This window comes from Hylaeus volcanicus, chromosome 4 (assembly GCF_026283585.1).
Source record: "Hylaeus volcanicus isolate JK05 chromosome 4, UHH_iyHylVolc1.0_haploid, whole genome shotgun sequence".
Classification (NCBI taxonomy): domain Eukaryota; kingdom Metazoa; phylum Arthropoda; class Insecta; order Hymenoptera; family Colletidae; genus Hylaeus; species Hylaeus volcanicus.
In genome coordinates this window covers 11,884,718-11,911,027 of record NC_071979.1, presented here as the reverse complement: position 1 = coordinate 11,911,027, position 26,310 = coordinate 11,884,718, and the positions used below count along the sequence as shown (strand labels likewise).

The 26,310-nt window shown below is 34.3% G+C and overlaps 1 protein-coding gene across 1 annotated transcript in view; it reads right to left on the bottom strand.

Moving 5' to 3' along the window:
- The window catches only part of LOC128875194 (acetylcholine receptor subunit alpha-like), a 213,288-nt gene that overhangs the window by 156,342 nt on the left and 30,636 nt on the right, over positions 1 to 26,310 (bottom strand). The window contains exon 3 of the mRNA XM_054120582.1: positions 10,413 to 10,457. Coding sequence (XP_053976557.1) covers positions 10,413 to 10,457 — 45 coding nt within the window. The remainder of the gene's footprint in view (positions 1 to 10,412; positions 10,458 to 26,310) is intronic.

The window sequence follows — 26,310 nt, the reverse complement described above, 5'->3', positions numbered from 1 at the left end:
CTTTCCAGAAGATTAATTTCTCCGTCTATGGAGACGGACGCGGAAGGGAGACCAACGAAGAAATTCATGTGCAGCTCGATACAGGACCTTCGCGGTATGTTTCCCCGATAATCTAACGAAAACATATTGTAAACAGAATTTAGTCATTATTTGATCCTCGAGAATATAATACTGTTTGACGCACAGTCAGTGTAATAAGTATTCGTACAAGATGCATTTATTTTAAATGGGGTGCTGTACGAATACTTTTTACACTGACTGTATGTACCCTAGTGAGTATTACTTGGCAGAATTCGAAAAAAAAGACGATGACAGAAGTAGAGGCTCGACGATAAATTCTAATAAACTAAAAATTAGAGTAAGATAAAAAAATAGTGAGAGAATCGACAATAAACATAGAATAACCTCGTTTTCCAAGTGCAGGATTCATTTGCGACATGTGGCGCCTTTAAGTCATTTGTTCCACCGAGTGGGTACTATACGATATCATACCAAAAAATGTGATCTTGAATTTTTCCATCAAGGTCGACTTTGCGGCAATTTATTTTTAAAGATATTTACCGATTAAAAGCTGTAGAATCAGCTGGTGAAGCCATGACAAAACATTTTGTTACACCCTGTACATACATGTATATTTTTTTCTCATAACTAGTAGGTCATTTTCATGTAATGTGACTGTGTAATGGTGTGCGTATACTGATCTCCTAGCGATGGGCTCTCTAAAGCTCGCGACCACTTTGGAGCCTCGAGAATCCGATAGTAGGCGTTACATTAGCAAAGGCTTTCATACATTACTTTTTGAAGGGTGCTTTATAAGATGAGCACAAAATCATCTCCTAATTTTTGTATCATTGTATGACGGTCCCTTTCAGACATATAACTTAATGGTTTCCTTAGAAGAAAGAAGGTACAACGTATTACTGTCTTTATTATTTCAAAAATCTTGAAACTCTACAGAAATAGATCCCTACAGAGAGATCAGTTCGAGTAAAGACAAATTTAATTTGACAGATTTAATTTTAAGTTATATATAGGCTGCGGATCTTTATGCATTTATAGAAAATTTAAATGTGCAAGAAACTACAAAATTCAAACAATATGCAAGAATGTAACAAAGATTGAAAGTAAAGTTCATGTTAAAATATTTGCAGAATAAAATAAATTCCTATTTAGGTTCAATTTTTATAGGGACGTTCGCAAAGATTTTATTTTACATAAAGATCCGCAGTCTAGTTATATGTATATAATCGAAATAATATATCGAATATATATATTCGATTTATATTGACAGATTTAATTTTAAGTTAAATTAATTGTTACATTACGTTATATTAAGAATATATGTATTCCATTTAATTTAACAGATTTAATTTTAAGTTATATATAATCGAAATAATACATCGAAACTATAAAATTCAATACTAAGAACTTTTGTTCTTTATGATATTCTTTAACACCTAATGGTTCACAGAGAATATTGAATGCAATATTTTCGTATAATAAATTCTGCTTTAAATTATTTTACGTGAATTGTAACAAGTTGTTCGGATACTCGAAAATCGCACTGTAGTTGTAGGTTGGCTATGGCGAAAATGTCATCGACCGCGAAGGGTTAAAAAATGATTTACTTGCGGGAAAAGTGTCGGTTATTGTCCCCTCTAGTGACGAGCACGCGAGGTGCTGCCACATAAGAACCCGCACTCTCGAAGATTAAAGGAGACGAAGCAGATCGAGAACTCGACGAACAGCGTGCTTGTTGTTTTCTTCGAAATTCGTAGAAACTGGCACTGTGATTAAATCTCCACGGCTTGGATCGTTAGCGTCGATCTCTACTACTTAACATTCCAAGGTGTCTTAAGGGTTTGAGCAAGGATTACTTACGAAATTTTGAAAAAATGGCATTTTTTTTAACTATGTACAACATTTCGAGAATATTACCAGAAAATCTCAAATTGATATGACTAAAAATGACGAAGTTACGAGCCTCGACATAAAATGTTGGCTCAACTTTAAACACGTTTTTCTCGAAACTACATTTCCCAAATCGGTGAACAAGATTTCTCAAAAACAATTGAACCAATCCACTTCAAGTTTTATAGGCTCATTTAAGACATCACAATCTCATACTTAAGGAGGATTCCGGTGTAACAACTTTAAAAATAGGTCATTTTCATGAATTTATTTTCAAATAATCTTTCTTCACATATGAAGAGGCATCCATGAAACAGAGAAAACAAATTTTTTCCTTCCACTTTCTATATTATTTATTGAATATACAAAATCAAGCCAAACACTTTTGGATTATTGGTGTCTAGTATAGCACCTGTTAGAAGCATCCCATAACTAAACATGAAAAGTTTTCTTTAAGTTAGATGGTTTATGCTGGGGTTATACCAGTTTTTAAAAGAAAACACGAAGAATTGAAAAAATCCTAGCGTTTTGAAAAAAAAAATGAATTTTTCGACACAAAAATCGATTACATGTTACCACTAAAAAGGTCGTTAAATAAACAATACAATTTAAATTATTGGTATAACTCTAGGAGAAATTTATATTGAATTGATTAAACCTTGTGTGAAGTTGATTGGTTGATTAGTTTTTACGCTATCCTAGGCACCGTTTTGAAAAACGTAGTTTCAAGATAATCTCGTTCAAAAATTTTGGCCAATTTTTACGGTACCTACAGTTGAAAAATCGATACGAACATTTAATCTTCTGTTCCGTGACCATAAAATAAGCCTTCCACTTTCTCAAAATGGTTCCGTTGTCTCGTTTTTTCCATTTTTCTGGCCGTTCGAGCTGTTTTATTGTTCTCGCTTTAGTACGACGCTCCGCGCTTTGCAGCCGTTTCTTGTTACGGGAATCTGCATAAATATTTTACATTCGTGTCCAATCACGATGCCCATCGTTTCCATTATTTTTAATATAGAATAATATTCTTCATTAAAGATTGCAGCGGCTAGATAGGAGGCGATTTCAACAGTTTCTGAATCACTATGAAGTTGTTTTGGTGCAAGACGCCAAATGGTTGCGTAAATCCGCCTAAACATCTTTCTGATAGCTCATCTTTAGAAAGGTCTTCTTAAATTGGCAAGAAATGATTTTGAACATTTGTAGAAAAAGCATCTACTCCTGCTATATTCTCGGTCATTTCTTAAACAAACATTGTTAATAATTAATGTAACTATTGTCAGAAATTAATTTTTAGTTGTTCTAGCTAACAGATATAACGATATAGACAAATTTCTCACGATTACTGTGTTCGATGAATACTTATTCTGACCCGTGATTCTTATTAATATTTAATCGAAGACTAAATGTTACTATATACATTGTAAATATTTAATTAATTCGGAGATGTATATATTTAATGCATTTTAAAGATCATTATACCAATGTTTTTCGAGAAAGTAATATTTCCGAATATGACAAGTTGAGAATAAAATTTAAATAAGTAATCGTGAGATATTTTTCTATATTTTAATATCTATTCATTGGAACAATTAAAACTTAATATCTTCGACATAATTAAACATTTGTGATACATACACTATCATTCAGTGTTCGATTAAACATTGATAACAATTACGGTTCAGAATAAGTATTCATTCGAGACATTAATCGTGCGAAATTTGTCAATATTTTAATTATTATATATTAACGAGATATGATGGTCTAGTTTCGTTAAATAACAAAGTTAACAAAAATTCCTTCTCGCTGAAGCATGAGCCCCATTTTACCATGCAATTTCCATATTTGAAATTTTTCATTCGACCGATAGTTTTAGAGTTAGAGCTCCGTATCACTTAGGCTGGGACACCCTGTATAATTGTTATATTACTTGGTAAAACTAAATTTCGTCGACTACACGTAATCATTTTCTATACATATTACTCATACTGGCTAATAATACCTATATTAATAATACGTATTCGGAATGTTATCAATTAATTTCGGCTGCACGGTCGATTGCACTTAAAGCGGTGCAGAATACTCTGTTGACTTGCAGTCCATCAGATTTCGTCGATTATTTTCCTCCTACATTCACTATTGAGCGGCTCACGGCTCACGGAGATTTTATTCATCCTTATTCAACATCAGCCCTCCGCGTCGAGGATCGGTAATAAACCTTTACGAGGAGTTTCAATAGTCAATATCATTTTCGAGCAATTCGCAATTTCATTAAATGTCAAGTTAGTTGAAAGCTAAGATGGCATTAAAAAGAACGTTTTTCACGATATACAGATAAAATATTCACAAAGTTGCATAGAAACTAACAGTTATTAACAAAAGTGATAATTAGATAGTATTATAGTTGGCATTCGAACGCCGCGAGTACAGTGATATAAACGATACTTTAAATGAAATATACAGTGATACAAATTACATAAATCAAAGTGTTATAAAATAAATGGACCACGTGTAGAAAGAAAATTAAAGATTTATTATGAATTATATTTACACTTAACATTATTCTTACTATTAACAAACAGAAGATTGTGATTTTCCTTACAATTGCAATTCATTAATTAACAATTTACAGTACGAACTTTATAAAAATCGTAATGTAATTCTGTGCGAAAAGGTTCATCCTTTAACAAATTTACTACAACTACAATTCAATACAATAACGAGTGATAATGAAGAAGAAATACCAACACCAGTAGAGGACGCCCAAGAATACCTTTCTAAGAAAGTTCTTAACAAATGGAATCAGGAGTGGACATCACCGAACCTAACTAAACTACACGAAATAAGAGGTAATATGTATATGTACAGTGAGTGTAGAATGTATTCGTACATCGATCAATTTCCCAAAAAACTTCTGTGTGAAATTGTAGTTTCTTAACTTCTTTTTTTTATAATCAATGATATTTTACATACTCTCGGAAGTCTCTAAGATAGATATAGTCCAAACAACATTTACTAGTTAATATAATTTATGAAATTAACAAAACAATGCGAAAAGTGGGTAAAAGTATAGGAGCAATAAGTATTTGTACGATTCTTATGACGAACCATTCACAGTAGAGTTTATAACGTAAACATATTAGTGTGTTACTCTGTGCGAATTAAAAAACATGAAATTTCCAGTAAAGTACTTTTAAGAATGGCTCTAATAGAGGAATTGAAGAAGATCCATTTCGAATAACTAATAATTTAGTTAATTTAACGCTTAGAAGAGTTGCAAGAATTATAAAATCAAAAGTAAATCCCACGAAGGAAGTATTATATACTTGTAAATTAATGTAAATTTCTTTTTTTTTTTAATGAAGTTTTAAACATTAAACAGCTGTGCGAATACTTATTGCTTCAACATTTCTATCGATTAAATGTTTTTTTCTTGTTAATTTCGCAACTTACATAAATAGCTAGTTTTTTTGCAATGTCATTGTTTATAAAAAATAAGTTAATAAATTATAATTTTATATAGTTCTTTTGGAAATTGATCGGTGTACGAATACTTTCTACACCCACTGTATACTCGAACAACCCAGCGCTCTCCCTCTCAAGAAGGGAACAAATTGTTCTCACAAAACTAAGGATAGGTCACACAAAATTAACCCATCAGTACATAATAGTCAAATCTGACAGACCGCGATGTGAAAATTGTAATTCAGAATTATCCATTAAACATATTTTGCTGGAATGTCTAATTGGTGAAAACATCTGAACCCAAGTAAAACTTCCTGTAGATATTAAACAATGTTTAAATGTAAGAAAACATGTAAAATGAATAATAACTTATCTTGAGAAAATCAAAATAATTAAAGATATTTAGTATGTAATTAGTCTTAGGTAGTTTAAAATTGTTAGAGAGAAGAAAACCAACTGATGTATGTGAAATACAATGTAATAAGACATAAGATGTAACAATGTATTGCAATGTGATCGCTAATGGCTAAAAAGCTGATGCGACGTTAAATAAATAAATTAAAAAAAAAAAGATTGTGATTTATTTCATTGATTCATAATACTTGTGTCAGACATCGCGTGTCTCCGACATATACGCAGAAAACCCCGAACTGAAAACAGACGAACAACATGACCGACAACCGGGCATGTCAATTTACAAACATAAAAAAGACTAGATTAGACAAAATAAAAGAAAAATAATTAATGCAATTCTTAACAGAAAGTACAGTGTAAAGTGGTGGAAATATTGTTCAAAGAATGTATTTTTAATGCATATGAAATATTTATGTTAAATACTCCGTGTTGCCAGAAAAAAATGTGAAAATATCTGCAGTTTCGTGGGATTTAAAGGTAACAATACGGACAAAAGGAATCAATTTCGAGCATGTCGTGCAAATACAGTAAAGAGTAATAAATACAGTAGAGCCCCCCCAAAATATCCGAATCCTTCTTATCCGAATGTTCTGTTATCCGAACTGCGTGAAAAAGTTCTCTTTAAATTAACGAATAAATAAACACCGAAGCATTCGTGGCATTTGAAAAAGGGCTCCGGTGATTCAGCAGCGAAAAAATATGGTATCCTTTAACCTTTTGCATTCGAGAGATGACTCTCAGTCACCATTAAGGTTCACGCAGCAAATCTACAATACCTAATGTTTCTTTACGTTTCATTTCTTTGGAGCTCGAAGTGTCAATAAAATGATTGTCGGTGAAATAATGGTGACCTTATTCTCAAATCTAGATAGCTTAGAATTCACGGCAATAGATACCAGAAAAAAAGGCCTCGAGTGCAAAGAGTTAATTGAAATTTCATATAAATTGAAATTTCATATAAAAAAGGCTTGAGCCCTTTTTTTAGTGCTCAACAATGTTCCTCTTTCTCCAGTGTGCGCGCAATAAAAAGAGGACGCCAGAGCCGACTGGTTAAGCAACAACATCAGGGGTAAAACCCTTTCTGTTTCGAGTCAGTTACCGACTTAAGAAGTTGTAAAAACGAAGAAAACACTTCAACACCGACTACCGCGATCGTGATGGCGAGCATGAACGAGTTTCCCCATTACTCCCTGTTACACGTGCAACGCGTGTATTCGTTGCGCCGAGTAGTAGCCGTGGGCAAACCAGTTGTACATAGTACATGTTAGGTTGTCGCACACGGTCGAGACGGAGGGTTAGTCGGAAGCTAAAGAGGGTGTTTTCGACGTTGAAGGATGGCGCGTCTCTCGGAGACGCACCCGGAATACCTTCCAGCGCACGTACATTCATAAGTACACACAGAGACGGATGCGACTCGATGTAACGATCTGTATCTCTCTTCTCTGTACCTTTTGTCTTCTCTCGATTTCGGATCCCGCTTCTCAGTCAAACACCGCACCCGACCGAACAAGTATTTGCCGTATGGCAACGTAATGTATCCTTGTCTAACGACAAATCCATTTCTCCCTCTTGACGAAATGTGTTTATCGCGATTTCACCTCTAGGTGAGGATTTCTGGTTAGAGACGGAGGAAAATTGCTGAGGCACGTCGTGAAACGTTGCGGGACAATTTGTGTCACAGAAACGAAAACGCGAGAGTGGTTTGATTGTATGTAGGTAGGTATTTTTTAATTATTCTGAACTGTTTGGGACAAGATGAACGTTGCATGTACACCCTTGTTTATAAGTATATGGAGACTTACTGCCTTCAATGAATAACACTAGTTAACAAAATAAAAAAAAAAACAATGTACATTCAATGCCACAATTTTTTTCTTATGTATTTTAGCCTACTAAACTCGAGAATTGTAAGAAAAAATTTTTCTATGAATACGTTTTTTTTTTTATATAAATTTTTGAATTTTTTTTCGATTTTTTTCTGACATACATTCACATTTTAGGCCATATCTCGAGTTAGAAACGTCCGATTGAGTCGCGCAAGACGCCATTTTAAAGGTGATCGAATTTACAACAATTGCTTTTCACATTATTTTCCAATCGATTCAATAATTTAAGTGTTACGAACCAATACATATGAGAAACTTTGATTTTTTCGGCTAAAATAGAACACGAATATTTCTTCCATCGCCATGGAAAAATAGAAATTGTCATATTATGTCCAGTTTCTTATTGTTTACGTACAGATCGCATTTCTACGAAGAAAACAATCTTTTGTTGAAGAAAATCTATGGATAAATACCGGAGTTAGGAAAACTTGAGTAAAGGTACAAAAATTCCAATTTTAGTCTAAAACCTTTTTTGTTCTGAAATCATTTTTAATTGATACTTCCATATCTTCACTATGAGCACGTAAAAGATCATTTTCATCCATTACCTAGTTCAATAGCTATATTTTAAAAAAAAAAGGTAGCACAAAACTTTGAGCAGCTATAAAACCGACAACTTTCCAAATTTTTCAAAATCCTTTGAGATACGTTCAAATATCACTAAAGACTACAACATATTCAAATTTCGTCAAAATCTGAGATGTCACTCCAAATGTGTCCAAGTTGATATGGAATAACTCAAAGGGAAATTAAAAATTCCTCCTTTGCTCTTTCAAACGATAAACTTTGAACGAACTGAGAAACTTGATTTACAAGCATACAAATAGGAATTGTTGATGTTATGTAACTATATATTTTCTTCGTTTGTTTATACTACCATTTACTTTATACTATCATTGTTTATACTACCTGATTTACAAGCATACAAATAGGAATTGTTGACGTTTTGTAACAATATATTTTCTTCGTTTGTTTATGCTACCATTTAGTTTATACTATCATTGTTTATACTACCTGATTGATAATCATACAAATAGGAATTGTTGACGTTTTGTAACAATATATTTTCTTCGTTTGTTTATGCTACCATGCTTTAGAATAATAATTCATAAAAATGAGATCTTGAGTCGCCCTATGTCAGAAGTAACCGTTGAATTCGGAAATGTCAGTTTCTATTCACAGCAGCATTTCTCACGGAAGAGATAAATTTTCAGCAAAGAAAGTTAATTTCTTCTTAAAGACGAGAATGTTCGCAGCTTCAGGAGCGTAAATTACATGTGTACATCTGAAGAATTTAGTGGGATTTATCTTTGAAGACGTTTCTCAAGTTGCTCGCGGAGCGAGGTTAAGGTTGTTAATTGGCCTCGCTTAATTATTCTTCAATTACATTTTCTACCGCGCCTTGCTCTCGCACCGCTCGTTCTTTTCTATTTCGATTCTTTCTAGCGAACACGTAGAGCGCAACGTTATACGTACAGCTAGACGAATATATATGTTACTCTGTGAAGCAATTTGCGGTAACTGTACTACGAATAACTCCGAAAAAGGAAGAAAGACGTTACTTTGCATGGACGAGTTATACCATCGTCAATTTTTTAAACTCTCCAGCTGTTATCGTTTAAAAGAGAACATCGTCTCACAGGCAGAAGATGATTCTGATATTTTGTAATATTTAGTGAATATATCGAATCACTAATACGAAAGTTTGATACATACAGTAGGTGTAGAAAGTATTCGTGCATTGATCAATTTACAAAAAACTATGTGAAATTGTAATTTATTAACTTCTTTTTTATTATCAATTATATTCTACATATTCTTAAAACAGTATTCTTACAGTATAAAAAAATATTAGATATTTATATAAGTTGCGAAATTAACAAGGGAAAACGATAAATCGATAGAAATATAGAAGCAATAAGTACATTCGTACGATTGTTAAATTTTTAAAGTTTCATAAAAAAAGAACGAAATTTACATTAATTTATAAATAATTACTAATTAAATCGTGAGATTTCGTTTTGATTATATAATTGCTGCAACCCTTCTAGGAATTAAATTAACTAATGTCGATGTTGTTCAGGCTGGAATTTTCTTCCATTTCTCTATTAGAGGATTTTTCAAAACTTCTTTATTGGAAATTGGATGTTCCGTAATTTTTACGAACCAATGAACTGATGTGCTTATGTTACAAGCTCTACTGTAAATTGTTCGTCATAAGAACCGTACGTATACTTATTAAGAAGGGGTTCTGCCTTGTAGGACTGAAAAAGTAGGTAATATTTGCAAATCTTTTATAAAAAGCATACAAGTGTAAAACGTTACATTTCTATATTTCTGCCGATTTTTCGAATCATCTTGTTAATCTCGCAAATTATATAAACTAGTAATTGTTGTTTGGACTGTATCTATCATTGACTATAAAAAAAGAAGTTACTAAACCGCAATAACACACAAAAGTTTTTTGAGAAATTGATCGCTGTATAAACAGACTCTACACCCACTACATATATTAACATATACGTTAAAAGTACTTGCATAAGTTCTTTCAGTAGTATTTCTTATAGTAATGATATAAACAATTGTTTGTTCGAAGATAATAATTGTATGAAGAACAAGAAAATGATTCGAATTTGATCACGGTTAATTTGTTTCCGCAAGTTAGAGAAAACTGAGCACTTCTCTTAACAATATCAGCCTCGTGTTTCTTAAACAAGGTAAATTAATATCGCTTACCTGTTCGACCCATAGATTCGTAGTCATGATCTGATTCTTCAAGTTCTGCAACAACAAAAAAACAGGAAAATATTGATTATTTACAATACTGCAATACACATTTACAACTTGAACATTAATAAATCACAGGAAAATATTGCGTTATTTACAACGATACACGTTTACAACTTGAACATTAATAAATCACAGAAAAATATTGCGTTATTTACAACGATACACATTTACAATTTAAATAAATTTCGACCGATCATTTGTTGCTGAGACACGCATTTTTTAAATGACCTCAACTATTTCATCAACCAACTGGAACTCTGCCTTAGGTTACTTTATCGAATAGAACAAGCTTTACATTCGAATAACGCTAATATCGAAGCACACAGCGACGGTCACATTGATTGAAAGTTCGTCTATCGAATCTTTACTCGTTTCTTACCACCTTGATACCTCTGAGGCGTTTACGTTTCACAGCTGTCACAGTTCCGTTCTTCTTGCGAAAGAACGGATACCAAACTCATTAAAACTTGCGCAACCCTGGTTTAAATTAGCAGAGACGCACGGAGAAAATGTCTCAAATATTTCTTAAGGATCAATTTAAACAATGATTAATAATCGAACTTTGTAGCTCCGAACCTTGTACCATCGTAAATTTATGATGTTTCTTTCGAATGAAAAATTAAATTTGTGTTTTGAAAGGGTTTCATAGCAAGCTTTCACAGTGCATGATAAAAAATGAGGTGTTCCATTAAAAAAATCATGTTGACCTTGACGTGACTTTGACCGGTCCTCTGAAGGTCAAACGGACACGATCGTTCAATAGAATTTTTGAAACCCTAAAACATTTCTCTAAACCATTTTTCTCACAAATGTTCCATTTTGGAAATATTTGACTGTTTCCATACTTTTGGAGCACCCTGTATGTATACATGTGTTATACATATGCATACAAATGTAATAATAGTAATATATATATATATATATTATTTCCGTTTAGTTATTCGCTCATAAATTTATATTCTCCCATTTAGATTGCGTTATTGAGTTAAGTTTTCTTAAAAAAAACTGAAAAACTACTGGACCGAATTAGAACAAAATTTAATCAGCTCTAAGTTAGATTGACACACATCGATTGCATCATCGATCATTTTGATCTCGCTATTAGTTTTTTAGAAAACGTTAACGAAAAATTTATTTACATACGTACACACACGCGCGCGCGCGCGCGCTCACCCATACGCGAACAATTTGTTAAATATAGACTGAAATTACTCCAATGACCTTGAAACATGGAAATCTGCTAAAAAATCGATTTTTCGTTTTAGGGACAAATACAATAACTTCCCTATAAATCGGGAAGTTAAACATTTAATTTAAATGTTTTATATGGAATACATATAGAATAAGCTTGTCGCTCGCACTTTCTCCTTCACCTTCGCAACGTATTTAAATCAGAGACAATTGGACCGTATATAAGATGAACGAGCGTTCAGTTACTCGCGTCATTTATTCGCGTCATTTATCGCTAAAAATCACGCGGACCTCCACGGAAAACGGAAAGTATTTAAAGCGCGTTAATCTACAGACAATGAAGGGATATCGGTGCTGCGATTTATCGCAGGCGCTATTTGAACGCCACGCCACGCCACGCCACGCCACGCCATGCCGTGCCACACCGCGTCAAAAGTCTATTACTCCCGAACACCGGCAACGCTCTGAGTGCAACGAACCTCCACCGCTTTTGCATTCCGATACCTATATATGTTTTATTGAGAAACTCGTCGAACAATAACGATACAGATACAATAGTAACTTCCACCGGCACTTTCGCTAGCTTGTTCGGAAACGAAACTCGGTTTTACGAAGTGTTCACGTATTACAACTTTTCTTCGTATTATACGTAAAGTAATTTCGTCTATGGAAAATCTTCGAAGCCGATAGAAAAAAGAAATTACCGATTTTTAGGTAGTTGTTTTGAGATAGTCACGTTCAAAAGTGTCATTGAAAAGTAAATTGTGAAGGGACAGGGTTTCAAAATTATGTATCACGATTACCATAACGCGATTCTGCACATTTGAATCGGTGGAGATTTGGTAAGGAAAGTGGAGATAAAATTGAACTTAACCGACTTTTTGAAGGTCAAAGTTTTTTTTTTTTTTTATAAAAAAAACCTGTAGAAGTATGCCGAGACGATTAACTGCGGTTATTGATACCAAGGGTGAATATACCTATAAAATACTAAAACTGTTGGACGCTAAGTCACGTTTTTAATCAAGTGTACTTTACACATATTCTATAATTAATTTTCTAATGGATATTTTGTCCTACATGTTTCGTATTTTTGTTCCCTAATGTAACAATGCAATGTATATATTGAATACGTGTTCATATACTGCATGTATTACTACCAAATACATCATGAATAAATAAAAAGTACAGTCAGTGTAAGAACTATTCGTGCAGCAATCAATTTAAAATAAAACTAACAAGAAAAGATATAAGAAGTTAACAGTAAAAATAAGAAACTTTAATTTACGCAAATTCTACTCTAAAAATATGTATATATTGTATATGTATATATATTTTGTATGTATGTATACATATATGTATATACATATGTATGTGTATATATTGAATATTGCTACCAAATACATCATGAATAAATAAAAAGTACAGTCATTGTAAGAACTACTCGTGCAGCAATCAATATAAAATAAAATTAACAAGAAAAGAAATAAGAGGTTAAAAGTGTAAATAATAAACTTTAACTTACGCAAATTCTACTCTAAAAATATGTAGGAATGTTGGTTAATTATTTCATCCGCTAAACTTTATTAAGTAAAATAAATATATGAAGTTTTATTTTGAATTGATTCCTATACGAATACTTATTACACTGACTTTATAAGAAAAGTAAATGTTTAATCAATTTCGTGTCACTGTTGTGTATCCCATTGACATTTTCACGTGTTTATTTATTAGTTAGAACATTTAATTGAGCATACGTATATGTATCAATAATATTGATTCAATATCTCTAAAGATGTTAATGCACGTCCCTACAATACTGAGGTAAAAATAATTTTTACTCAATGTAGACGTCGACAAAAATCATTTCGTCATTGGTATGAATAAATGAATATTGGTGCATATTTGCAAATCGACGGATTATTTAATTATTTTTTTACTTACTACACTATCAAAATTTAGTACGAAAATTGCTTTAATACATTTTTTATCTAGCTAGATTAATACAAGAGACGATAGCGTGAGGAGGCTGTAAGCGAAGCATGTCGAGCACAGCGAGCGACAGGACGAAAGTGGACTAGAAAAAAGTTTTGAAAACTTTTGTGCAATCGTCACACCGCGACGGACACGACTTTCGTACACGGTGAGAGTTATCCATAGCGCTCTCAAGACATAAATCATGTGACAAAAAGCTTAATATTTTCCCACGACAAGGTAATTTTAGTCTAATTAAAAATGACTGCTGTATGAATTTTATGTATTACAGAATACTGTGCAAAGTTAGATTAGTTGAGGTAGTTGATCTACATTTTCTGGCTCTCTTTTTCTTCGAGCTCTGTCCAAATAATCCCAGGGATGTTTAGTAATATTTCAGTCGAGACTTTCAAGTGGCCAACTCATAACTATTAATGTTCCATTCTTCTCTGAATCTTTCAAATACTCGGGGATAACGTAGCTTTCTATTCCTTAAAAAATGTTAAAATCGCTTCAGTAGTTCCAGAGATTACTCGCTGCGTATAAATACTTTCGCCTCTTTAATAATAATGGGTATTCGAAAAAGTTCGTGGCGTTTTGTCGCTCGATCAAGGCGAGAATCCTACGCAGGCTTGTGAACAAATTTGTGGTTTTTACGGACAAAATGCTCTATCAAAACTTTGGTGTCAAAGATGCGCTGTTTGTCATGCTGTGGTCCAGTCACAAATCACAGAACGATGCGATGAAATCATGCAAATGATTGAGAAACGCCACGAATTTTTTCGAATACCCAATATATAATTGCTATATCACTTGGTAAAACTAAATTTCGTCGACTACACGTGATGATTTTGTATACATATACTCATACTGGCTAACAATACCTGTATTAATACTGCGTATTCGGAATGCTATCAATTCATTTCGACTCCATGAATATTTGCTGATAACAAATAATTTTTTTGCAATACAAGATTGTACGTGGAAAGCCTTGTATTTGGGCATGCTCGTAGAAGTTATGAATTTGCGAAGATTCTAGTCTTCAATTTTTGCCTCAAACAGATTTTCTTGTTGATGATATATTTACATTGTCGATGCACTTATAAATCGCGAGAATAATGCAAAATTGATAAAATATTAATCATTATAGAGGGTGTCTCAAAAATGTTGTAACACCTTGAAACGGGTTATACTGTATACATATGCTAGTATATTATACAGGGTGTCCTACAAATGTTGGAACTCCTTGAAAGGCGTGGTTCGGGGGGTGATTTGAAACAACTTTTTCCTTAGCGAAAATGTTGTCCGAGGCTTCGTTAAGGAGTTATTAACAGAAAACCCCGGACCAATCGGAACGCGCGTATACCGTTGGAGCGGCCGCGGTAGGCGTAGACTACGCGCTAGGCGGCCGCGCTCATACGCTACCGCGAACGCTCCAACGGTATACGAGCGCTCTGATTGGTCACCGTTTATTTGTTAATATCTCCTTAACGAAGCATCGGACAACGTTTTCGCTAAGGAAAAAATTGTTTCAAATCACCTCCCGAACCACCCCCTTCAAGATGTTCCAACATTTGTAGGACACCCTGTATAATATACTAGCATTTGTATACAGGGTGTCCCAGAATTAACGTAAGAACCGAAAATGGGAGGTAGCTGAGACGATTCATGAACCACAATTTCCTTTTCAAAAATGTCGGATGGTGCTTCGTTTTTAAATTATTAACAAAAAACCATCAACCAATCACAACGCCCGAGTAGCGCGCTTACCTGCGAGAGTCTGTAAATTTCAATAAAATTATCAAATGTATTATCCATACGTTGACATTTCTTATTTATAATACGTATATAAACCTAGAAGTGGTACAGTGCACGCATACTACATAGAATCTTCAAACTCGATTTTCTCGAAAACGAAGCGTCAAACGAAAAAATGTTATTCTATTTTTTCGACTTATTTTTACATGTAGCATCACTCTCTGCTGTGTTGTACCGCCCGTCCGGCCACACCCTGTATATATCTACTAGCATACGTATATAAAGTGCGATAACAAATATACAAATCATATTTGTATATATCATTATGTATACCATATTTTTCAATCTATTTCGTTCAACACAGATATTTTATTAATTAAACGTTCCATTGCAAGCATTCGAATACTTTCGCGGATGAGTGTACATTACAGTTATTTCATTAAAGTAGATTTGTTCAAGTATAATCCACGCTCGCATGGCGGCTTAAAACTTTTTCACGGTACTGCACAACTAATAACTTGGCCCCCTGCTGCATAATCTGTTGGATAACTAATATCGAGAATTCGATCTCATTTCAATTCCCCGGAGAATTCTGTAATTTATTCTCTAGGTGATTGCAGGACACGAGTAATGTAATATATAAGGACGATCGGAATAATTAAAATTTCCTGGATTCGGTCCATCGCGCGTCATTACCAAGAATTCAGCTCAGCGACCATGACTGCCGATGCTATATCCGCAATTATCGACAGGATGAATTGGGGATTAAACTGCGTACCGTAGTTCTGCAGCAGGAGGGTGTGCATAGTCGCTACTCCTCGACTAATCATCACTTTACCCAACCGTACACGCCCCTTGACTCGAGCCACATGATATTCGTCGTAGCAACGATTCGAGCCGATTCTCTGATCGGATAAATCGATATACACGAAACATGTACAAAGACCAAATCGCTTCTGTAAATTGAAAATATTTAGACACCGGTTGTTTATGCATTTTTTGGCAAATAAAAATATGGAGAAATGTACGGAACGTTTGAACATTTTGAAACTATTGAGGTACTAACGAAAAGAAAAGCGGTACAAACGGGTACAAACGATTCTAAAGAATAGGGAAAAACCAGATTTCAAAAATCTCAATGTCGGGTGCTGACCATTTTTTGCATTTTTTTTAATTATTAATTGATGAAGGTACAAATGAAACTATTGGTGGTACAATCAAGTACTAACAAAATACTATCGTTTTCTATAAAAAAAAATTCATTTTTGAAAAGTCGGGTGCCAAGTTCACATACCTAATTTTTTTACGTACTTGTTGACATACTGTATCATCTAATAATTTGTACAGCTAATCCTCGGAACGTGCTCGTTAAGAAAACTTCATCTTCGTTGCTATAATTTCCGTTGCATGTCGCTTTATCGGATCCATTATATGTGATCTTCATTCTTAATGAAATTTAACGAAAACCCATTTATCACTCGTGTTACTCTTCTCTAGAGCTCTCGAGTTTTAACACCTCGAACGAGCAAGAACCTACGAAAAAGGGTACTTTAACGGAGCACTCCTTCTCTATTGTTACGACACGAACCTTCATCAGCGAAACGAGCGCACCCAAAGCTCTATGTAACAAAGAAACTGAGAAAGGAATAAAAATCATTTCGATCGACAACCTAATAAACTTCTCACGTGCGATAGATACGAAAAGATTCATATCTCAATTCAGCAAGAAAAATATTTAAAGCATTTAACACTTTCTGTGCCAGGCATACCCATAAAAATAATAATAAAACTAAATTTTTTTTTTAAATAGAGGCTTGAGGTCATATCGTCTACAAGGTCATTAGCGACGAGTATATCCTATATTTTATGGCAGGGCTCCTTAAACTTTTTTCATTTACTACCCCATTTATGATTGTGATTTTGTTCGCAACGCAAAAAATATAAGATAAACATATGTACATATTTTGTGACGATTTATTGATCAGGCAACAACATATTATATACATATGAAAACATATAGTTTTAGAATTTGTTTAAAAACATACAAAACTATAAAATTAAAAGTTGTAAAATTGTATTTATTATAGTTAAAACATTGTATACCCTGTTTTTCGTAAAAACTGCACTTTTTGGAATAACATAAATAGAAGAGAAGAAAAAGATGAACACTGATGAATATATTAATATCTTGGAAAGTAATTTGCTACCTTATCTTCAAGAAAATAATACAACAAATTGGTTCTTTCAACAAGATATACCGGCTATACACACAAGTTCGAAGGCGATGGCATGGTTTGAAGCAAACAATATTGATGTTATTAAAGGTCCAGCGTGTTCGCCTGACCAAAACCCCATGGAAAATATTTGGGGAATCGTTGTGGGAAACGTTTTCGTGAAAAATCGACAATACGCAAACGTTTCAGAATTAAAAAACGCCATAATCGAAATAAGTAACAAAATCAGTAAACATATTTTACGGAAACTTATTGATAGCGTACCTAATACGATTTTCGAGCTAATTAGAAAAAAAGGTGGCCCTACAAGGTACTGAAATCGTTTTTTATTGTTTTTGTCGATGTGGCGCTATAGTTACGCAACAATGAAAATGTACACTTTCGATTATATTGTTTTGTATAACAGGAGAATTTAAATAAAAGTTAATTTAAGCTTCGTTATTTTTCATATCTTTTCAATTTTTACAATCAATTTTTTTGCACTTTTCCATTAAAGTATGAAACAGCTAAAAAATTAAGTGATGCTATAGTTATCCAGCGCAATACATATTTGCTCTTATACAATTGGAAACTATACAGGGTGGTCCGTTTAAATAAGGCCATCTAAGTATCTCCTCCAATTGTGGAGGTACAAAAAATATTTTCCGCACTATGTATGTATGTATTTATTTATTATAATGCTCCTCCAAGGGGTTCGCATGGCTCCTCTTTCCCATTTACATCTTTTACAGTATTTTTCTTAAGTCTACCTTACAACTATCCTTATCCTATCTTATTCTATCCTAACTCAAAGGCAACACAGCAGAAAAAACATAAAAAAAGAAACAACCGCATATTTTGCGTACTATTTGAATGCTTTAAAGGAACCATAATATTGTAAACAATATTTTTTCCCGAAGGCGATTTTCTTCGGAGTTATAAAGGTTATCGATGTTTTTTCATACATAACTACATTTTTTTTTTTTTAAATTGCAGCGTGTAACTGATGGAAAAATATATTCAAATATTATATAATAACATGACCTTGAAATGGCCTTGATCTCCGAAAATTAAAGCAGAGACCACCCTGTACAATCATAACATTGCGTCAGAATTTAGTTTCACACCGCAATTAAAATTTACGAATCCTATCCAAACTTGATGTCTTTGAACACCTGATCTCCAGAATTAATTTTTTAACTCCTTAGTGAAAATCCTTGTCACCCATATATTCATGACACGGCTGTCGCCGTGTTCAAAAAGTTCCGCAACAAAAATGTCCAAACTATGCTGTAAGGTGTACGTATTTAAAAAATAAAGTGCAATTTTTACATACGACAACAGAGTAGCGTTAAAAGGCGAAACTCTTTAAGGAGGAAAGGAGAAGTGAGCGCAGCGACTCGAAGCGATATGCACGAATTTATACGCCTAATCTCCGATTTACACGACTTCGCTTTCACACGGTATTCCGAGGAATCGACTCTCCGTGTAAATCGAGGAACACGTGGGCGTATTATTTTCCAGCGGTTCAACGATCAAAACTGTATATCCGCAGCAAACAAAAACAGAGAACGCGTTCTTCTCATCGAACGCAGTAACTCGTATAAAAATTCATTACATTTGCGAACATCGCACGTAACCGTAATCTCGCGTAATTCCACTTTTATGCCTTCCACTTGGTTTTCTTCCGTTCCACCAATCTCGCCAACCCTTTCATTTCCTTCGCTGATCAACATATATAGGTGGAGAACGATTTACGAGCGAATCGCAGCCGGTGAGAGTTTCCTTTTGGTTGAATCGTTAGCCGAGTTTTTTGCCAGAAACCGCGGTTTCGCTTAAATTTCGTATCGACCATTGCGAAACAGCTAGGCGTTCATTGTGCGCCGTATTCGAATGCCAAGATTTTATATGAAATTTCGTAATGTTTAATTAACGCTCAGCCAACCGCGCACTTCTCGCAAACTTCACACCATAACATGATTTAATTAAAAATTTCATGACTCTCTGTAATACGAGGATTAATAACAGGCCGGTTTTAAATAATACTCATCGTCCTTTTATGGAATCACTCATGAATTTTTTAAATTTCACATTACTATTATCTTCTAATGGTTATCAAAATGTTCAGTAATTTTTCATTGATTATAATATGTAGCTACGTGAATATGTTAAATCGGTCTGTTTTTAGCGTAATTCTACCAGGGTCTCGAAAAATTATTTCATTGAAATAATTCGTAAATTAAAAATGATTGTGTATTTATAAAAAAAAAGACAACAAATATTTAACACTAGGTTTACGGAACACGGTGTTACGTGCGATGTGCAACGGCGCACGTCTGGAGATTTACCCCTAGCCAATTTTATGTAAAAGGGTTTAGAATATTTGTGGGTAAGGAGCTACTCTAGTCCCATACGGATCCTATCTATCAAAGTCCCTTTTTTTCAAAAACTATGAGGAGGCTAAGAACGGAATTGCATTGAAGAAAGCGAAAACAAGTGATAGAAAAATTCTGTTACTAAGATGTCAAAATGTGAGTATATTATTATTACAATAGATAGTAATTGAATATATATATTCTTGAGCACAAATTATTGACAATAAAAGGATATTCAATTTAGAACAGTTTTCAGTAACACTTCTGACCATACACACACATCCATACAACTCATCAGAACAATACATGAATGTCGCTTGAATTTTTATGTTTAGAATTTCCAGTAAGAGAACTCTCAGAGTCAATTTTATTGACTACTGGAAATTATTTGCCAATGTATGCATTAAATAACTGGAAGGGTAAAGGAATTGGCTTACCTACAAATTTATCCAATGATTTAACTGATTAGATGATCTCTGATTTTGCTGTCGATTTACTGCTGAAAAGAGAAACACACACACAATAATACCCACTGCACCAATAATATAGAACTTTGAATTTAATGTGCTAAGGTAATTAATATATAAAAATGAAATGAAAGAACTATAGCTACCAAATAATAGAATTAATTAATAATAAAAAAAAAAGAAAATACGTGTATTAATGTCTTTCGCGAAGATAGAGTCTCTTCGTTAAACTGTTACTAAAAACAAATTTTAAACAAGACTAGGCTCAACCACTTCACGGACTTCCCGACACGCACCTCGCGATTGTACGTCGAAGAGTGTCGCAACTGTTTAATCTCGAAGGAGACCAGAGTGGGCCTAGTCCGAAATTGTTTACGTTGCATTGCTATACGCCTAACGAATTAGGCTGCGAGGTTGATGCGTAACGAACCGTGATTCGTTAACCCTTTGTACAGTAGGCGTATGTGTGTTTCTCTCCTTGTCTTAATCTATCTTTCTCTCTCTGAGCCAAGCACATTCCTCCACTCTTCAGTTACATTTATAATAATGATATTTTACGGTGGATTAATAACTATTGCGAAATTATTAAGTCATTAACAATGATAAAACATATTTGGATATTAACTCTAAAATATGGCAATAAAATAATCAAAAGGTCGCGTATTAAATTTAGCATATCGCTTCGAACTGACTGACATAAAGAAACATTAGAATTTTGAAATACATAAAATCAGAAAATAAAGTCAATAGTAGTTTCGATGGTCCTACGTGTGTCTGAAATTAGGAATATTCCAGAATGCTCGATAGTCGGCATTATCAGATCACACGCGAAAAGACTTCAAGTTACAATCTGAATGTTCTCAGAAGTAAAACTGATCTATATACATCCGAAGTTTGATCGTGGGACCACGTTGATTTCAGGGAAGGAATTTGTTATACTAATAATCTGAGTCGTGTCGCCAAGAGATTAACTAACTTATAACATCAAAGACCTTCGGTATACTCGATTAGGGAGTTCCCAGAATGCAAATGCATTATCGAAATACATCCGGTCGATGTGGACAAAATGACAAGAGATAAAATTTTGAAATTCGGTGCGGAACGTAACACGGCCATTTTAACTGATTCCTAATTTGGAGCGTGGATGAGCCGTCATCAGCCGAAATACATGCTCTTAGCGACCATGCATTATACATATACATATTGTACTTCCGGCAATGTTGTTTTGAATTTAAGATATTATTACTTACGTCCGCAAATATAAATTTATTCTAAAGAAAATCAAGGATAGGTGAATGAATGGGTAATTAAACAACACACTTCCGTGGTACAAACGCCAACTTATCCCGGCGTAAAAACCCTTACGATTTAGAGGGAAAAGCCGGAACAAGGGGATATTTATTTCAACCCAATATAAACTGGTGTAAGGCACACCCACGGAATTACACGACTGCGTAGCATGCACTTATTAGAACTTAACGCTACCTTAATTAATCGCGTGGTCCCTCGATTCGCGCCGCGAATCGGACGCTCTGCCAATCAGACGCTGCTCCGCGTCGCTAGGGCCGCAACCTCGCGCCGCGATCACGTGGCGAGGACGGGCTTGGAGAGTCCAAACCTGACCGCCTGTCTGCATAGAGCGCGCCCCGTTGGCGTCGTCACGGGAAACCTGACGCTGGTATATATACCGGGCAACAAAACCGTTGTCGCGCTACACTCGCCCTGGAACGGGTTACGTTATTCCAACGTAGACGCCAATTCCCAACAAACTCGCACTTCGCAATCGTCAACACCGCGAACGCTCGCACACGTAGGGACGCACGCACTACCGCACAGCTCGGTGGAGATACTCGCACCACGACTCACCACTTTCTCTTTTCTCGCTCGTTTTCCAAAATAAGACTCAGCACTGCTCTCTTCTCTTAGAAGGCTCGGTCACGATTAGCCACTGCGTGGGTGCACAGGGTCCTTCGTCACAAAAAATACATTGGCGGTGACGCGCGCATCGTCGGTCCCACCACCGCGGAAAATGTACCATGCTCTGGCACGCCACCGTTCGAAAATAACGGGCAAGCGAAATAACGCGAACAAATGTATTTATTTATTTATTGCTTTTAAACCGAATATGGTTTATATAGCATATACGTTACATAAACATATTAACATATTGCTTAACATCTTAATGTGCCTCTTCTACATAGATCAATTTAAAATTAGTTTGTATCGCGTCTGTTTGCTTACATTATTTTTTCCGGCAATGTATCTTTCTAGAATAATTTCTCGAAGAAAAAAAGAAAAAAAATATACACGTCGAATTGAATAACCTCCTCCTTTTCGAAGTTGGTTAACAAATTAACGATAATACTATGCAAAGTAGCCAGAGCATACTGCTGACACCACATGAAAAGTCTTCCTCGAGACGATTGCTAATAAATGAAAAATTCTAGATTACTTTAAAACAAAATAGATAAAATGAATAACTATCGATACATTAAACTATAAAAGAAATCAATTGGAAATTTACCTTCAAAAAAGGTTTTACAGAAACTGTTTATACATCACAAATATTAAATTTAAAGATAATTTGGTTAAAGTTTTAAGGATTCCAAATCTATTTAGTTACTAAATCACACAATTTTGTTAACAGATTTAATTTCATAGGTAAAGTTACATTCTTGTTATGTTTCGTACCATATCAGCTCTATTTTAACACTCTTAATATTAACACATTGATTGTCACATGAATATACAGTGACAAGCAAAAGTGTAAACACACTCCGCTGATTTTATGTAAAAGGCGATAATACGACTAATTTTTCAAGTAATCGGTAAGGGTTCGGTAATAGTAACTACAAGCTGCATCTGATTAACGAAATGTAATGGTTTATTTTCATTAACATTAATAATGTACAGAATATTTTATAATAATTGTGTTTTGAAACAATGTTTACAGTTTCGCACGTTTCGTCGGAAACGTTTATGATAGCATGTAAATATCGGGGAAATAAAACTGTCAATAAACACTGATTGTCCACTGTTTCGCAGTCCATCGTTCCACACCATGGTGAGATTACTTTTCAGTTTGCACGCTGTTTCATACGCTTAATCCAAGATGAAGCGATTTAGTGAAGATAGAAAGAAGACTATTACTTGTTTGTGTGATAAAGGTTTGTCGTTGCGGCAAATTGCAGAGAAATGTGGTGTCAGTCATACGATAGTTGCGAGAATAAAAAAAGGTATGTTAGTGCAGCAATTTCTTCCCAAAACGGTAGACCGCGACTTATTTCGGATAGAGCAGCACGTGAAATCGCGCACCGTATTCGGTCGGATAGTCACAAAACACCAAAAATTGCTGCTCAGGAAATCGAAATAAGTGCTAGCGAATGAACTATTCGTCGTTCTTTAAAAAGAATTAGTTTGCGAGCGATGGAAAAAAAAGTAAACCAGCTCTTTCAAACAAGAATATTAAACTACGGAAACAATTTGTTGACACGTATAAAGAATGAACAACCGAAGATTGGAAAAGAGTTATATGGAGTGACGAAACAAAAATTAATAGATTCGAATCCGACGGAAGGTCCTGGTATTGGACTTGATCCGAAAATAATGATCAACCAGGTGGTATAAAACAAACTATGAAGTTTGAGGTGGTTCAATTATGTGTTGGGGTTGCTTGGCTTACAAAGGTGTTGGTCCCTTAGTTCGAATCGAAGGTATAATACGCAGAGAGCATTATTTGAACATTCTACAAAGTAATTTTCCTTCTGTAGTTAATTCTATTGGATATGAGGAACGTGAAGTAGTATTTCAACAAGATGGGGATCCTAAACACACTGCAAAAATAGTTAAAACCTGGCTAGAAAATCAATATTTTTCTGTGATGAAGTGACCAGCACAAAGTCCGGATATGAATCCGATCGAAAATTTGTGGTCCATTTTGAAAAGAAGGCTGGCAAAATATAACAATCCACCTTCGTGTGTTCATGAATTGTGGGAAAGTACACAACAGGAATTTTACAATATTGAACCACAAATAATTACAAATTTAATTGACAGTATGCCTCATAGATTAGAAGCATTAAGAAAAAGTAAAGGAAAGTGGACGAAATACTAGGTTGAAACCTTAATTCGTCGAGTATAATTAAAATGCAAAACTGTAAACATGGTTTAAGATCTCTATTTTTGTAAAATGTTTTGCACGACATGAATATTAGTGAAAATAAACCATTACATTTCGTTAATCAGATGCAGCTTGTAGTTACTGTTACCTAATTCGTATCGATCACTTGAAAAATTTATCGTATTTCCGCCTTTTACATAAAATCAGTGAAGTGTGTTTATATTTTTGCTCGTCACTGTATTTCGCCAACCACTTATGCTGACTTTTATCCATCTAAAAAGACAAGCATATATCCAAATTTTTTTTTATCTAAGCCTTCTAATTAATTGTAATAAATCGGCTTCACTTATTAAAGCATTACTTCGGTAACAGAGATCCAATAAAAAACCTTCGTAAACCTAACGTTAAAAATGATTTCATTAGGAAAAGCAATTTATAAATATTTAACTGTTTTTCTTAAATGCAGGTAAAGAATCTTGCGAACTGTATTTGATCGAAGGTTTGAAAGAGACTAAACGTCCATCGATATAATACAAAACGTCAACTCTATTTTGTATTCCATAGACCTCACCTACAACTGCAATTTATATAACTCAATATCGAGATATGGATCTTTCACATTGCGACAAGTTACTTTGTGGAATGAATAGTGCGCCATCCAGAGTGCAGTGCACTGCGAAATCCTTTATTTGCATTATTGAAATGCTTTATTAAACGATATACCATGCAGTAACGCGTGCAACTGATCATAAGGTAAAAACAAAAATTCACACCATAGGTGTTGGTCAACAATAAAATTGCACTTATAATGACACTATCTAAAGCTAAAACTATCGATGCAGTCATTAACCCTTTGACCGCGGGACGATTTTTGCTAGAAATTCTAAGAGGCGTAAGAGGTGTGAATTAAAAAAATATATCAGCTTATAGGCTATGATAAGACGAAAATTTTTTATATTTACAGTTTATTCATACGACGTTTAGTTTCAGAGATAAAAATTGAAAACTTAGAAGACCTTTTGCCTGAAATTCAATTTTTCCAACGAACGTCCAACTTTTCAATTTTTATTTTCGAAACTAAGCATACTATGAATAAACTGTACATACAAAAAGGGTTCATCTCACCATCCTCTACAAGATGATATTTTTATAAAAATGATATACGAATGAATGATAAACGAATACAAACATTTCTCTAAGCCCATTTCTCGAGGATGTATATATACGCCCTTGGCAGTCAAAGGATTAGCCGGTTAAACTAATCGCGAACGGCTTTCATCCTATAAGCGTGCGTATTAAGCACTCTATGATCCATAATATTGCGTAAGGATCAATGGAACCATGTCGCAATGGCTGACCAGTGTCTTTCTATTACAAGTTACTTTGTGGAATGAATACTGCACTATCGTAATCATCGCATACAATAGAGACTCCCGTATCCGAACTAATAGGGAGACAAAAATGACCGGATAATGGAATTTTTGGATAATAGAACAATTACTTTCTTTCGCATTAAGTATCATTTATTCAACTAGAAATGAACAAAATTGAGTTTCTTCCAACATCTAAAGGTCCCCATTACTTTTTTTATTGTAAGCAGCTGCGTAGAATTACATTCCTGTTGTGTCTCAAACCATACAAATCCTTCTTCAAATGACTCAAATGCTTCGACATAAGAAAGCACGTTGTGCGGATAACAGAACATAGCCAACATACGGATAATAGAACGTCCGCATATTAGGGGAGTCG